The sequence below is a fragment of the Myotis daubentonii genome, chromosome 5, assembly GCF_963259705.1.
Source record: "Myotis daubentonii chromosome 5, mMyoDau2.1, whole genome shotgun sequence".
NCBI classification, from domain to species: domain Eukaryota; kingdom Metazoa; phylum Chordata; class Mammalia; order Chiroptera; family Vespertilionidae; genus Myotis; species Myotis daubentonii.
In genome coordinates, this window is record NC_081844.1 from 106093387 (window position 1) to 106110282 (window position 16896).

The 16896-nt window shown below is 55.2% G+C and overlaps 1 protein-coding gene and 1 pseudogene across 2 annotated transcripts in view; both read right to left on the reverse strand.

The window, feature by feature from the left end:
• Window positions 1-16896, reverse strand: part of STK10 (serine/threonine kinase 10) — a 79550-nt gene that overhangs the window by 39228 nt on the left and 23426 nt on the right. For both annotated transcript variants that reach the window (XM_059699188.1, XM_059699187.1), the window contains exon 3: window positions 831-879. In XM_059699188.1, the coding sequence (XP_059555171.1) occupies window positions 831-879 (49 nt within the window). The remainder of the gene's footprint in view (window positions 1-830; window positions 880-16896) is intronic.
• LOC132234360 (phosphatidylinositol N-acetylglucosaminyltransferase subunit P-like) lies at window positions 14067-15216 on the reverse strand (annotated as a pseudogene).

A 16896-nucleotide genomic window follows, 5' to 3' on the forward strand; every position in this document is an offset into this window, starting at 1 on the left:
ACATACCTGGGTTTACAGGTTCGATCCTTGGCCCCAATCTGGGCGAGTGTAGGAGGCCAACCAATAAATGTGTCTCTTTCACATTGATGTTTCTCTCTCTCTCTCCCTTCTCCCTCCTTCCCTTCCATTCTCTCTAAACATGAATGGAAAAATAGTCTCAAGTGAGGATTATAAAAAGACAGAGAGAGAGAGACTTGACAACCGCCCTGGCCGGTGTGGCTGGGTTGGAGTGTCATCCGTACACTGAAAGGTGGAGGGTTCGATTCCCAGGCAGGGCACATACACGCCTGGATTGCAGGTTTGATCCCTGGTCGGTTTAGGCAGGTATGGAGAGCATATGGAAGGCAACTCATCAATATTTCTCTCACACATTGATGTTTCTCTCCCTCCCCAACTCTCCCTCTCACTCTTTCTCTCCCCGCTTTCCGCTCTCTAAATCAATAAAAAGCATATCCTCATGTAAGAAAATATTTTTTAATTTTTTAAAAAAGACAACATCCCATTCAGCTTTTACAAAATGGGGGGTGGGGATCCCCACTTTTCAAAGAACTTCCCTCAGGTGTCTCCTCGTCACCTCCTAAGAGTGCTGTGGGGTTGGGCCAAGGCGTCGTCACATCCGTCTTATGGCCGAGAAGGCTCAAGGGGGCGAGTGAGCAGAATGGGTTGGTCTTCCCACCAGAGTCCTGCTTCTCTCCATGACCCTAACCCCTGCCCCCGAAAGGGGACAGAGCGGGCAGTGCTCACAGGTCCGGGGAATCACTGGGGTGGGCGTGAGGGACGCCTGCCCTAGACAGAGCCGACTCCCACACCCTGGACCAAGGAAGACTCACCCAGCATGATGGCATCCACAGCTCCCCCCGGACAGAACTCGATCATGATCTGCAGAGAACACAGCAAGGCAAGGATGAGCAGGGCGCAGCTGACGAGATGGGGGATCCCAGCTCCCGCCTCTCCTCCTCCTACCCCAGGGACTGTGCCGTCTGTACCACCCCCACCCCCACCTCACACCCTCACAGGAGGCTCCAACACCCAGAGGAGCTGCTGGGGCACCTCATCTGTCAGAAAAAGAAAAGCCAGGTTGCCATGGGCACCCCAGGTCCAGCCGAGCCCACACCCTCCCTTCCCCCTCAGCCTGTGGGGCTCACGCTTCCCCGCCGCCCAGCTGCCCCATTTCTGTGCGTGACAGCAGGTATCAGAGGACACCTCAGCCCACATGCAAGCTGTCCACGTCCCCCCGAGTCCCAGCACCTGTCTCTCAGCCTCTTCGTCTCCCAGAGCCTGGGGCTCCGGCTGCCTCGGGCCTGGAGGGGCGGCTCAGGGAGAAACCAAGGCCAGAACGGGGATGGGATGTGATGACCAAGGACACAGATTGTCAGCGGCAGGTCCCAGACTGGAAAGCAGGTTTTCTAACCCTCAGGCCACTCAGGCAAGCATTCCTTCGCTCACTCACTCACTCACTCACTCATTCCTTCACTCACTCACTCATTCATTCATTCATTCACTCATTCATTCACTCACTCACTCATTCATTCCTTCACTCACTCACTCATTCATTCATTCACTCACTCATTCCTTCACTCACTCAATTCATTCATTCACTCATTCAATCACTCACTCATTCCTTCACTCACTCACTCAATAACTCACTCACTTACTCATTCCTTCACTCCTCACTCACTCAATAATTCACTCACTCACTCACTCACTCATTTACTCACTCATTCAATCACTCACTTGCTCATTCATTCACTCACTCATTCAACCACTCACTCACTCATTCATCACTCACTCATTCATTCATTAATTCACTCATTCACTCACTCATTCATCAATTCACTCACTCATTCATTCCTTCATTCACTCATTCATTCATTCACTTACACATCATTCATTCAACACACACCCCTGGGAGCAGGCCCTAGGAGAATCATGAGACCCAGGCCTCAGGGGCTCCCAGCCCAGTGCAGGGGATGGAAAAGGGCAATTAGAGTAAAAAGTGCCCTGAGTACCCACACAGGCTCCCCCTCTGGTCTCCTCCCATCTTCACTCCCACCCCCTCTGGGCTCCTATGTGCAAACATGCTTTCTCTTTTTGCTTGAAGCGCAGGTTCAGGTGGGTGGGAAGGGTGGAAAGTGACACAAACTTCAAGATGCTCCAGAATCTCTCCTCTCCTTCGGCTCCTGGCCCCTGCTGGCTGGGAAGTCCCTCCAACCCAGAGGCAGACACACGGCCCCAGGGGCGGTCAGAAGGGCCAACAGCTCCCGAGTCTAACTGGGTGCAGTCGAAAAGGAAAGGGCGGCAGACGGCCCCCGTCCTGGCAGTGCCACTGGCCTGGCAGTGTGCCCCTGGTTGGGTCAGCCACAGCCTCTCCCCAAGCAAATGTCCTCACCACCTCTACCTCCAACAGCATCAAGACAGTCAAGTGAACAACACACCAACTAGCATGTATATGTTAAACCTCTAGCAACCGGAGTCACCAGAAAGCGCCACACTTGTCACACTTGGACGATGTTCCTTAGCTTCCTACAAAAATACGCTCTCCGAGAACTAGCTTATCAACACACCCAGTTATTACCAAGAGTCCGTGGGAGCAGTGGCCAAACCCAGCGGTTCCCGCCTGGTTCAGGGGAAGTTCCCACACACCACGCCCTCACCCCAGTCCACGACCCACCCTCACCCCAGCCCACGACCTCCTCCTGGGTTCGCGCCAGGAAAGCAGAGCTTCCCACCAGCCTGGTTCGCTTCCTCTTCTGCAGCCCCTGCTGCTTCCCTTTTCTTCTTTTACTTTTGCGCCTTGGCTGCTGGGACACTCTGCGCTTAGCTTCGGTTTTATTCCCATAAATAAAGGCACCAACCCTTGGCTGTACGCCAGGACTGAACCCACGCTATTTCACAATCTGTGTGTTGACCGCGACACCGTGCTTTTAGGAAATCACTGCCCCTCACCCGCACGTACGAAGCTGGAAGCGCTCTCTGACACAGCAGTCCCTGCCGTTAATCAGGGCGTGGGTCAGAGTGAGGCTCCAGCATCCTTTTCGTAAACATTGCCCAGTAAAGTGGTTAGCTTTTCCTTCTTTTTTTGAAAGTGTTTTTCTTTCCTCCTGTTAGTTTTAAATGCTTCAAGGCTTCATGCCTTTTGTAGTGATGATGAAAAAAAAAATTGACCAGCAGCCCCTTCAGTGCACAGGACGATGCTCAACCAACTGAGCCACTGGCCAGGGCCCATCACATGGGTCTCAACACCTACCTCTCAGCTCCTCAGGGCTAGGGCTGCAGGGGACTCTCAGAAACGCAGGGGATTTGGTTAGCAAAACAATAACTGCAATAAGTAATTATAACTAAAATAGTCATCTTCATGCCTTAGGAAGTTACTAAATATTCATGCTTAGAAAAGAGAAAGCAAGCGCCGAAACTGGTTTGGCTCAGTGGATAGAGCGTCGGCTTGCGGACTGAAAGGTCCCAGGTTCAATTCCGGTCAAGGGCATGTACCTGGGTTGCGGGCACATCCCCAGTAGGAGATGTGCAGGAGGCAGCTGATCGATGTTTCTCTCTCATCGATGTTTCTAACTCTCTATCTCTCTCCCTTCCTCTCTGTAAAAAATCAATAAAATATATTTTAAAAAAAAAAAAGAAAAAGAAAGAAAAGAGAAAGCATATACATCAATACCCAGGGGAGGACTGCAAGGGGGTCTATACTTGTACTCTCCACATTTTAGTCAATGAACATAAAATTTTATATTAGAGCCCTGGCCAGTTTGGCTCAGTGGATGGAGTGTCAGCCTGTGGACTGGAGGGTCCTGGGTTCGATTCCGGTCAAGGGCACATGCCCGGGTTGCGGGCTCCATCCCCAGTAGGGGGCGTGCAGGAGGCAGCCGATCAATGATTCTCTCTCCCTCTCCCTTCCTCTCTGAAATCAATAAAAAGTACATTTTAAAAGAATAAAATTTTATATTAGAAATAAACTTTTTTTTTTACTGGAAAGAACTGGCCTAACATAACCCCAGGTTGCAGATGTACGTATTCATCTGAGGGCGGGGGTGCCTGTGCCCACAGCGTCCTGGGATGAAAGGAGGCTCCGGGGGACCGAGGGTTCCTGGGTGCAAGCTCAGGCCTCCGAGCCCTCCCTCCGCAAGCCCCAACTCCAGCGGCTCCCGGGACCAAGGACAGGCTCCTCAACCCACGGACGCTGGTCCTTCCTGCTCCCTCAAGAGGGCGGCAAGCAGCTGTGGCTCGGGGTTTTCTCGGGACCTGGAGAAGGGAGGCTTGTGTTCAGTCCAACCCATGGACAACTACCACTCAGGGCCTACCAGGGGCCATAAAAGTAGTATTCAACCAACAAACACTATCTGGGCTGCTAGTGTGTGACAAGCCTGGGGACTGGTGACCGAGGACAAATCAGACAGGTCCCTGCCCCACGGCCACAGGCAGAGGCAGACACAGAGATGAGCCGTGGTGATGCATTTCACAGAAGCCTAAGGTTGAAGTGGTAACCAGGCCTGGAGCTACCCTGGAGGGCTTCCCAGAGGAGGAGACATCCGGGCTGGTTTCTGAAGGCAAATTTACCAGGTGAAGAAAGACAACAACATTCCAGGCAGAACACAACACATGCAGAGGGTGGCCGTCTGGAAGCCTGTGGAAGGGGGAAGAGGAAAGGGGGAGGGGGAAGTGTTCCACGAGGCTGGAAGGATGGGAAGAGAGCAGGCTGCAAAGGTGGACTGGAACTGGAATATTCCAAGGCATGAACTGCACCCTGAGAGCCCTGTGCGTGTGTCTGGGGAGAGGCACCAAAGGGTTTTAACAAGGGGTGCTGCACTCAGGTTTCTGCTTCAGGGACACCCCCGGATGTGTTAACTCTGGAAGCTGGGAAAGCAGGGAACGGTGGATTTGGGGCAAACAGCAAACCTTTCCCTTCCTGAAACAGCCATGAGAGCGGGATGGGACACACCTCACCCCCCAATCAGGGGAACTCTCTGCCTTTGCCCTGATGGCTGGTTCAGGGCTGGTCTGATCACAACAAAGCTGGTGAGGTTTTGCGGGGGGTGGGGGTGGGGGGGAATATATATTTTTATTGATGATTTCAGAGAGAGAGGGAGAGGGAGAGAGATAGAAACATCAATAAGAGAGAATCATTGATCAGCTGCCTCCTGCGCGCACACACACACACACCCCACTGGGGATCGAGCTCACAACTCAGGCATGTGCCCTGACCAGAATCGAACCCGAGACCCCTCAGTCTGATGCTCTGAGCAACCCAGCCAGGGCGGAGCTGGTGAGTTCTGCTGAGTTAGGAAGCGCAGGGCCCTGATGGGTGCAGGCAGCCACCTGGCACCACGAGGGAAGCCAGTGTGAAGGCAGCTGATACAAAGAGGAGGGCAGAGAGAATCAGGGTGACAGCCCTGCTCCAACTCCCCCTCAAACCTGACCTCCCTCCAGACTTTTCAATCAGGACACGCAAGCCAGTGAATGTCTCCTGTTGTTCAAGTTCGTCTGAGTTGACACTTCTCTGTTACTTGTCACGGAAAGTATCCAATCACGCATTTGGCAAGAGGTACTGAGGCTGAACTGGGCAGCGGGAGGAGGCCGAGGATGCCATCCCGTGGGGCAAGGGCGATTTCCCGGGAATCTCTGGTGGGGCCCCTGAAAGCACTGCACAGGGGCCCTGAAGCCTGAGCAGGCACAGAACCACCCGGGGGCTTGTTAAACCACCGACGGGCGGCCCGCGTGGCTCAGTGGTCCAGCGTCGACCTATGAACCCGGAGGTCACGATTCGATTCCCAGTCAGGGCACCTGCCCAGACTGCAGGCTCGATCCCCCCATGGGGGGCGTGCAGGAGGCAGCCGATCCATGATTCCGTCTCATCATTGATGTTTCTCTCTTTTTCTCTCTCTCCCTCTCCCTTCCTCTCTGAAATCAACAAATATATTAAATAAATTAAAAACAAACACACAAAGACGGGTCCCACCCCAGAGTTTCTGCTGGGGGGGGTCTGGGGTGGAGCCCACGAGTCTGGGTTTCTAACTAATGACCCGGGGGTGCCGCTGCTGGTCCCCGGACCACACTTTGAGAACCACTGCTGGATAGGCATTCACAGAGGAGCAAGAGGCCTGCCTGCCCGGGGCACAGCCCTCCTCCCGCTAACGCAGCACAGTGTGGCGGCTGGAAGAGGACTCCTGGAGACAAACTGTCGGACGGTCGCCTCTCAATAGCTCAACTTCCTCATCGGTGCTTCTCACTTCTCCCCGCTCTGACCTAGAGCGAGGGGCCGGGGCGGGAGCCGCGATCGCGATCCCGCACTGAGCCTCCCCCAGCGGGGGGTCGAGCAGCCCTGGGCAGCGGCAAAGAGGCTTTAGGGATTCGCATTAGGAAACAGGGTAGATTGAAACAGATGGAGCTTTTCAACGAGCATCTTGGAAAAAACAACCAGGCGGTCAGCCTGAGCTTGGATTCAGGAAGCGCGTTCCAGTACGGGAGGCGCTGGCTTTCCCCGGGCCCCCTTCTCAGACCAGGACGCTCCCCGGCTCTCGGAGCTGTGTCCCTGGAGACCTCGACCCACAGACACGCTCCTACGTGCCCGACGGGGGAGGGGGGTGCAGATGGGGATGACAGCAGCCTGCACTCGACTTTCCTCTCGGGCTGGGGGCCAAAGGAAACTGAAACCTGTGTTTGCCTCCAACCCCGTCCGTTTAGACTAAGCAGCTGTCAGTGCAGCCTGAGGGACAGGGCCCGGCCACATGATCCTGGCGGCCACATCCCCACTCCGATCATTCATTCATTCATTCATTCGTGGGTTCCCCAGGCACCTTCCCTGGACTGCGCTGCAGTCGCCATGGGGATGGTAGCACTGTGCACACAGCTCCATTCAGGAAGCTCGCTCTCCGCCCCGGGCCCTGGGACAGGTCCCTCTACCCTCCTTTGGAGCTGTGCAAAGGAGGACCCAGCTCAACACCCCCCAGGACGGGGCGCCCCAGAATGTCTCATCTCTCCCCTCTACCAGATCGACGCTGCAGGACTAAACGCTGACAAGGGTGCTGCGCCCAGCTGGCGTCCACCTCAATCACACAGAGCCCCACGCGGCAGCTGCCACCTCTCACAGGGTAAGCGGTGGCCAGGCCGCTTCACCAGGGTCAGCCTCCGTTTCCCCACCCGTGACATTTAACGGGATGGAAAGTGCACCCTGGGCCAGGCCCCATGCCGCGTGCTGTGCGTGGATCATCTCACTCTCACCATTTGAGGTGGGAATCCTAAAAAAGTGCCTGTGCCCCGTGGGGTTTATTGTGAGGATTAACCAGGATAATGTGTCCCGGCCACTTAGGACAGCCCCCGGCACACAGTCAGTCACTGCTTGAGAAACGTTACAAACTACTGTCAGCATTCGGTGACACCTTATTCCTATTTTGCAGACGGGGAAACTGAGGCTCAAAGGGTGACACAAACGCTATACAGCAGAGCCGGGATCTGGCCTGGGCCTATGTGGGTGCCAAGTCTGGGCTCCGGCCCCTGCCTGATGAAAGAGACCCGGGGACCCCATCGTGCCTTCCTGTGCCTCCAGGAGGAAGCAGAGGGCGAGAGTCGCGCACAGCCCCCGGGCGGTGACAGCAAGGGCTCCTCCGCCTCCTTCCTTCAACCCTCGCCGCCCCGATCAGCTCACGCACACCCGGAGATAAGGGAGCCGGGATGTCCCAGCCCAGATAACAGCGCCCTGGGGCCACCCACAGGGTCCAGACATGAAGCTTTACAGCCCACAGGCCGCAGGGCCAAGCGGCAGACCTGGGTCAGCAATGCCAAAGCCGCGGTCCCCGAGAGACAACCGAGGCGCGGCCAAGCCGGCGGTGAGGCGTCCACATCCTGCGACCGCACGCGCTCTGGGCGCGGGTCCCTCCCTCCCGGCCTTTCCCGAAGCCGCAGGGGCACCAGGGACAGGAAGGTGCTCAGTGAGTCCACGTGGGCAGCGCTCCTGGAACGAAATTAAGTCAGCGCAGCCGGGGGTCTGGACACGGTCCCAGATCTGCCACCGTCCTGCTGTGGGCCGGTCACAGCCCCTTTCCTGCTTGAGCCTCAGTTTCCCCACCTGGAAGCTTTCAGCAGCTGTAAAGTCATTTGCAACAACGACATTGTAGGGTTCAAGGTGACTGAAGTCACTTTATCACTGAGTGGGCTGTTTATATTTACGAAAGTCCATTCACACCCACTCTCAGAGCCTGGGACCAGTACACGACCAGTAAGTGTGTGACGGACGGGTGGATGAATGAATGGATGTGAATGCAGCGTTTCAGTGACCTTAAGATGCTCAGAAATCAGGGCAAACGGCCAGAAGGTGACTAACAGAGCTGACGGTCAGATTCAGCAAAGACAGCCAGACTCGGCAAGCCTGCCCCGCCTCCTCCGTCCCCCATGAGATGCGGCTGCCATCGCTGAGCCTGCTGCGGGCCGTGCTCAGCATTCCCTAAGCGCTCCTTATGCACCCCTGTGAGCAGCTGTGGGGCAAACTCAGGTTTGGCGGGAAAGGGCTCCCCAAAGCCGCTCAGCTTCCGGGTGACAAACCCCGGTCAGCCTGACTCCAAGGCACGAGGACACTGAGGGGTGCAGCCCTTCCCTCTGGGTCGCTTCTTCCGGGGGAAGCCGGGCACCTACTGCAGTCGCCCAGGCCTCCCTCCCAGAGAGCGCTGCCCCGCCCATCAGCAGACAGGCTCCTGCTGCTCCAGAGGCCTGCAGAAAGGAGCCCAGAGTCACCCCAAAACACACAGCGATCAGCACACCAACGCCTCCGCTTCCCGGCAGCCTTCCCTGGAGGAGGCGTCCCAACAATGTGGCCATTGAGGGCTGCCCACACCCACAGGCCGCCCAGGAACGCTGGCCTGGTTCCGCATCCCCCGCCCCTCACATGGGCAAGTCCCAGGGCATCTCCGGGGTGGCCCCGTGGCCTACCTCCTCCGACACTGTCCAGCCCAGAGGGCAGGAGCACTGGCCCTGGGTCAGCCTCCCCTGACCTTATGTCCAAAGGCTGCCCCGGGTGACTGTGGGCACACGCCTAACCTCCCTGAGCCTCCATGTCCTCATCTGTGACCTGGGAACAACACAGTCCTGCCCTGAGGGTCTGGGGGACAGCATGTGTACACAATAGACACGCCTAGCCAGAGGGGACCCCTAGCCAGAGGGGACCCGAGCCAGAGGGGAGCCCTAGCCAGAGGGGGACACCGAGCCAGAGGGGACCCCTAGCCCGAGAGGACTCCTAGCCAGGGGGGACTCCTAGCCAGGGGGGACTCCTAGCCAAAGGGGACACCGAGCCAGAGGGGACCCCTAGCCCGAGGGGACTCCTAGCCAGGGGGGACTCCTAGCCAGGGGGGACTCCTAGCCCAAGGGGACTCCTAGCCAGAGGGAACCCCTAGCCAGAGGGGGACACCGAGCCAGAGGGGACCCCTAGCCCGAGGGGACTCCTAGCCAGAGGGGACACCGAGCCAGAGGGGACCCCTAGCCTGAGGGGACCCCTAGCCCGAGGGGCCTCCTAGCCAGAGGGGACCCCTAGCCAGAGGGGACCCCTAGCCAGGGGAGACTCCTAGCCCATGGGGACTCCTAGCCAGAGGGGACACCAAGCCAGAGGGGGCCCCCTAGCCCAAGGGGGACATCTAGCCCGAGGGGATACTTAGCCAGAGGGGACCCCTAGCCAGAGCGGGACACGGAGCCCGAGGCAGACAGGCAGAGTCACCGCCATCATCCTGGAGATCACCACCACCCCGGTGTCCTCACCGCACCACCCTCCAGCAGACACCACGGTCAGGGTTGAGACCAGATTCCAGGGAGATGCAAACTGAATTTTCGGTCCCTGGGCAGCTCCGTGGCCGCACATTTTTGATTGGCTTGAGCGTGTCTGTCCCGCCACCATTCCCTAAAGCCAGCTGTGCCGAGGCTCGAGCTGGCCACTCTGCTGCCTGAGGGACAGGACCCGGGGAGGGGTCAGGAGATGGACTGATCCGTACGGAGTGAGCGGGGTCACGGGAAATGCAGACACACCTGCCAGGAGATGGCGTTTTCAACTCCAGCTGCTCAAGGTTTGTGGCAGCTGACATGGTCCTTGAGGGACAAGCAGGATTTGATGGGGAAGAGACGGAGGGGGTGACGACGTGGAGATACGGGCGTGGCAGCGGGGCCAGGAAGGTGGCTCGGGGTGGGTGTTCGTGCCTTTTGCACCCCTAGGGCAGCCCCCAGCGCTGCTCGACTCATTCCCTGAGGGCACAGGCCTCCAAGGAACCCATATGCCTGAGTAAATGAGGTGAACACTGGGGTCAGACAGCCTGGCTCCCATTCTCCTGGCACTAACGGAACAGCTTTGAGACAAGTTCAGAGATCCGAGCCTCAGTCTACTCACCTGTCAAGTGGGTGTACCTGTAGGCCCTGCCTCCTAGGCGGTGAGCAAATGGGATGTGAGTGACAGCAGGAGGAGTGTGCCCGGTGACATTGGGGGCGGGGTCAGGTGGCTCACTAAACCCACGTGGACACGCTTGGGAATGTGGCCGGACCACAGAGCCGCCCCTGTGGACGTGACACAGAGACCCCGGTGCGGCCACTCCAACGGCGGGGTCCCAGGCAAACCCCCGGTCACCCGGCCTGCCTGTCACATCTGTGGGTCTCCGCCTGCTCCCAGCCGGGGACCCTGTCTGCACCGGGCGGGGTCACTGTGCCCGGGGTCACCCAGCCAGTGAGTCCCAGATCCGGGAAGAGCTCGGGTCCCCGCTCCCGCCCAGCGCCCCATCTGCACACTGTGGCTTTCACCACGCACAGTGTTGCTATTTTCTTTTTTTTAATTTATTTATTTTAAATATGTTTTTTATTGATTTCAAAGAGAAGAAGGGAAAGGGAGAGAGAGAATCACTGATGGGCTGCCTCCTGCACCCCCCACCACCAGGGATCAAGCCTGCAACCCAGCACATGCCCTGACCGGGAATCAAACCGTGACCTCCTGGTTCATAGGTGGACGCTCAATCGCTGAGCCGCGCCAGCCGGGCTTGCGGGCTGCCTTCTACTGCCAGTCCCTTCACAGTCCGGCTTTTTCAGGGCAGAGATGCAACCTCTGTCGGTGGCCAACAGCTGGCTTCTGAGCCCGAGGGGGCCAGCCACAGAAACCCTGGTGGGTGACGTGTGGTCACATGGACACGTGTGGCCAGCGGGCGCGCCTGCCCACACCCTGCTGTGGCCCTGGGACCTGCTCTTCCTCTTTGCTAAACGTTCACTTTCAGATAAGAAGCCACACCCTGAAAGGCCCACGGTCACTCCGTCAGGGACACACACACACACACACACACACACACACGCGCACACACACACACACGCAGCTTGGTACACGTGTACAGGAAGCTCACAGACCCTTCACCTCCCTGGGCCAGGTGGCCTGGCGTCACATGCCCACAGCGTCTGGGCAGCTAAGCAGGCTGTACCAATGAAAACAATGTCCCCTCACACACTTCCGGGAACTCAATCCTCTTGGTTATCTTTACTTTCTTCAGTTCTGACAGAGACCTGGGGTGGGAAACACTTCCTCGCAATTCTTCTTTAAGAAGAGCAGTGCCACACGCCAATGGCAAACAGCCCTCAGTCTCACGGTGCGTTAGGGAGTGGTGAGGTCTGAGGCTAACTGGGGGGCCCATCCTGCGGGGGGGGGGGGGGGCGGGGGGCAGCTGCAGCTCAGGCCAGGCAACTGTGGCCATGCAGAAAGGTAGGCTGGCTGTTCAAGAACAGCCAGAGGCCAGAATTCTGTGCGACATCTCCTGACAACACGCTAGCGACAAATGTATAAAAGCATCTACTGGCATCTGGCGGGCAGAGGCAAGCGCGGCACTCAGGCTAAAGGCAAAGGGGCTGAGCTGGGACTAACTGGACTGGTGTCTTTTCTATGTCTTTGTAGGGCAAGTGGGTCCTAGTTTCCCATTTAGGGATGTCAGACTCAAGTTTTCTTCTAATTAAAAATAGTTTACTTTTAAATAAACATTTCTTGCCCTAGCCGGCTTGGCTCAGTGGATAGAGCATCAGCCTGCGGACCTAAGGGTCCCGGGTTTGATTCTGGTCAAGGGCACCTACCTTGGTTGCAGGCTCCTCCCCAGCCCAGGCCCTGGTGCAGGCGCATGCAGGAGGCAACCAATTGCTGTGTTTCTCTCACATCGATATTTCTCTCTGTCTTTCCCTTGCTCTTCCACTCTCTCTAAATATTAACAGAAAAATATCCTCAGGTAAGAATTAAAAGTGAATAAATAAATGATTTCTTCGTTTAAAAGGAAGTATATTAACTATTAGAGAGGGAGCAGAATGAATGAGGTTGGGAGAGGCAGCCCTACCAAGAGCACCATATTAATAAAGACTGGCTACTCAGCACCAAAACCAGTACATTCATGGGGGGGGGGGGGGGGCAGGAGGGGTCTCCATGGAGTCACTGCTTTGCTGTTGTTTGGTAGCCAACAAAGAGGCTGCTGGGCAGAGAAATGTCCTGAAGGCGGGACTTTCGCCCTGTGCACATCTCCAGGGCAGGCCTTCCCTCACTCACCCGCCTGCTGCCATCTGTCTTCCTGTGGGGGTGGCATGTTCACAGCGGAGCCTGAGGACAGGCGGAGAAGCCAGCAGGGAGGGCTGCCTGGAAGAAGGCACGAGAGGGCCCAGCCCTGGGGGGGTCCCACACGTGGCCCAGAAGAGCTGGAGAAGAGGCCGGGAAGGTGAGGACGCAGGCTGTGGTCAGCCTGGGTGCCAGGGAACGGGTCTAGAACACGGGAGCGGAAGGACAACAGAGCAGACCCCACAAGCGCGGCAGGCTACGCGGCAGGCCTCACACGCTCAGACCACACATTCCTAGCCGGGCAGGTCATGGCGGCAGTCACGTCCCAGGCCTTAGTCACGGCCCCTGACAAAGGTCAGCCCTCACCTTCAGGGCGTTCTGTCTGTTGTTCTTACGCGTCTAGGATGACATCCGGGGAAATGGCAGAGCCGCTTTCCTTTCTAGGCCCTCGAAGGCACAGGGCATGAGACCATGGAACCCCTCAGTGTTACCTGCTCCCCGCACACCATCTCTAGGTGCGGAACTGCTCATCAGTAATCATCCTTCACCCACCAATGCACAAGAAGTATGCACTCCTCCTGCCCTGACCGGTTTGGCTCAGTGGATAGAGCGTCGGCCTGCGGACTCAAGGGTCCCAGGTTCGATTCCGGTCAAGGGCATGTATCTTGGTTGCGGGCACATCCCCAGTAGGGGGTGTGCAGAAGGCAACTGATCGATGTTTCTCTCTCATCGATGTTTCTAACTCTCTATCCCTCTCCCTTCCTCTCTGTAAAAAAATCAATATAATATATATTTTTAAAAAGAATCCGTTCCTCCAATTCGCTTTATGTCCAGCCCTAGAGGTGTCCCCACTTTGCTTTCTCCTGCCTCCTTAATCCATGACCAATGGATTTCATGCACCTTCCTTATGTTTTCTCCTTTGATTCTAACATATGAAATAAAGCGGTAAAACTGACATTCTCCCCAGCATTTTTCTCAATCCCTTGATCTCTTGCTTTGGGGCATGTCCTCCAAATTTTGGCTCGGGTAAATTCCTTTTTTGTTTGTTGGTTTTTTTGTTTTGGTTAATCCTCACCTGAGGATATTGAGAAAACATGAATGCGAGAGAGACACATGGATTGGTTGCCTCCCAACCAGAGCCAGAAATCGAGCCTGCAACCCAGGTACATGCCCTTGACCAGGAATTGAACCCAGGACCCTTTTCTGCATGGGGCCAACACTCTAACCACTAAGCAACACTGGCCAGGGCAATTTTTTTTTTTATGGTAATGCACTGTTTTACTTATTCTGCCCATTAATTGCCAGAAGCCAGTTCCAGCCTATCAGCAGGGCTGAATCAGAAACCTCTCTTTATTTCCATCTCAAAACTCTAAAATCTGAAATCGGACTGATAGAACTCTGTCCTTTCCATTGAATTTAAAAATCTTAAAACATACATTCTTGTTAAATTTATAAAATCAAAAAGGGTGAGATGCCGGCAGCCAATTCCAACATGATTCAGCCCTGCTGACATGCTGGAACTGGCTTCTGGCAATTAATAACCAATATTTGAGGACATTTACAATATTAATAGAACTTAATCTAAGAGATGTTCAACTTACACTTTTCAAAATAGTTCAACACTGGATCTTAATAAGAGAGATAATTATGGTCAAACTTGTTATGTCAAAACCCATTCTGAATGTTTGATGGCAGTCTACATACAGTTCCATTCTTGGAGCAGAGTCCTCTGGCGGTAAGCAGGAACAGTTGGTTACCTGCACTAACAGGGCTACCCATTAAGGCTGGGATGACGGCTTGGTATTTCTGCTGCTGCTGATTCTTAGCAAGGTTCTCTGTGACTGTGTGAATGGAGGTGGGTGGTGAGGTCCTTGCTCTTCATGTTCACTCCACATAAGAGTACTTACTTACCCGATGACTATCCGAGTGAGGGCAGACGGGCGATGCAACTGCCCAATACTTGTGAGGCCAATAGGTTAAGCCCAAGGAGTTTAGCCAAGATTCAGGAATAAACTGCCCACACGAGATACAGTATGAAGCCAAACTGGTTCCTTAAGAAATGAACAAAGCCATAAATGGCTCTTTCTGGCAACGGACTCAGCGAATTTTCCCACCATTTTCCCTGCGGCTTCCAGGGGTGGGGAATGTCTGGCCCTCGGGCCATAGAGAGCCCACAAAATCATTCGGTCTGGCCCTGCCAAGGCATAAGGCATGAGTTCATGAATGCTTGACCAACTATAGCCGGCTAATGTTTAAGTTGGTAATTTTGCATGGCCCTCGAATGGTGTCGTAAATATCCAAATGGCCCGTGGCAGAAAAAAGGTCCCCGCCCCTGCTTTAGATAATCTCAGTGTGGAGTCCCCAACCTCAGCACGGAGCCCCCAACCTCACTGCAGAGTCCACAACCTCAGCATGGAGTCCCCTTTGAGAGCACAGACCGGGGAGCAGGGGGGCAAGAGGAAAAACTGAGCGAAAGGCCTGGTGGCTCCAACGCCCTCAGCCAGGGCTGGCTCAGATACATTCTTCTAAAAATGTTCTGTAGGGCACTGGCCAGTGTGGCTCAGTGGTAGAGCATCAGCCCGCACATGAAGGGTTTTGGGTTCAATTCCTGGTCAAGGGCACGTACCTGGGTTTCAGGTTCAATCCAGGCGTGTATCGGAGGCAACTAATCGATGTTTCTGTCTGTCTCTCCCTCCCTCCTACTCTCTCTCCCGCCCCCCTCCCTCCTACTCTCTCTAAAAGTCAATGGAAAACACATCCTCGGGTGAGGATTAATCGAGAAATAAATAAAAACTTCCTGTAGGTTTGGACGTTCTTTCCTTAATAGCGCGAGCTGTGGAGGGTATCCTTCGGGCACTGGACACGAGTAGGTCTGTCCTCCACGGTCGCTGAGGACCTCTGTGCCTCTGGCCTTATGATGAATTTGCTGTGTGACCTTGGGTAAACCCCAGACCCTCTCTGGAACCAGCTGGCTCATCTTGCAAATGCGGGGCTGGCTGTGTGACACCCAGCAGCAGCCTCTGGGCCAGCCCCATTCCTCCTGTCTGGCTCCGTGATCTTCCAGAGACATCAGTCGCCAGCCTATGAGAGCCAACTGTGACATTTTCAGGGATTTCTGTAAGCCAGTTGTTAAATACAGCCTTTATTACAACTTAAATTTAGTGTTAAAAATCATCTATATATATAAAAGGCTAATATGCAAAGTGTCCCCTCCGGAGTCCGACCAGGAAACTGGGAGTTCGATCACTCACTATGACATGCGCTGACCACCGGGGGGCGGTGCAGAATGAAGGAAGGCCCCAGCCAGCAGCCAGCAACCGGGGAAGGGAGGCCCCAGCCAGCAGCCGGAAGTCCCCGATCGGCCCTGATCACCGGCCAGGCCTAGGGACCCTACCCATGCAAGAATTTCATGCACTGGGCCTGTAGTATTAAATACAAAGATGATAAAATACTCAAACCCACATTGCTTTCCTAATGATTTACGGCAGTCTCCTGTCACCTATACTCCTGGAGTGACTTACATCTACCGTCTCTGAAACAGGCCATCAAGGAGGGTACCCCTCCCCACTCTGTGAGTGACATGCCTCTGTAGCCTGAAGTTGACGGTGGTGGGGATACCTACATCTCAGAAACTGGCAGATGCTATAAACCAGGGCTGTTCACAGAGGGCGGACTGTGAAACATGTACCGCACGTGCCACTCTCTCTCACTCCCACAACACATGTAGCACAAGGCACCAGCCCTTGCCAGACTTTCCCAGAGACCGGAGTCGGGCTGGGGGCTGGGTGCTGGGGGCAGATGGGCGAGGTCAGCCCAGGGTTTCAGCACTCGCTCCCTTTCCGGGCCTGGGTGGGCATCCCCAGCTGCACTGCCCGCACTGCCCGTACCGCAGCCACGAACCACCTGGGGCTACGGAGCCCGTGAAATGGGCCAGTGCTGAAAACTGATCATCTTATTCACTTTTAATTAACTTATTTGAAAGCTGACACGAGATTCTGTTACTGGGAAACATTTAAGAATGTTGGAACCACCGGAGATATGAATCTCTTTTGTCAACTATAAATTTTATGACATCTAATTATTGATCAATTTTATGACCACTGTAAATTTTATGGCATCTAAATATAGATTTCTGCCTGGCCGGAGTGGCTCAGTTGGTTGAACGTCATCTTGTGTACCAAAAGGTTGCCAATTAGATTCCTGGGCAGGGCACATGCCTGGGTTGCAGGTTTGATTCCTGCTCAAGGCACGAATGGGAGGCAACCGATTGATGTTTCTCTCTCACTGGATGTTTCTCTCTCTCCCCTCCCCCTTTCTCTCTCTAAGCATGTCCTTGGGTGAGGAATGGATGAATGAATAAA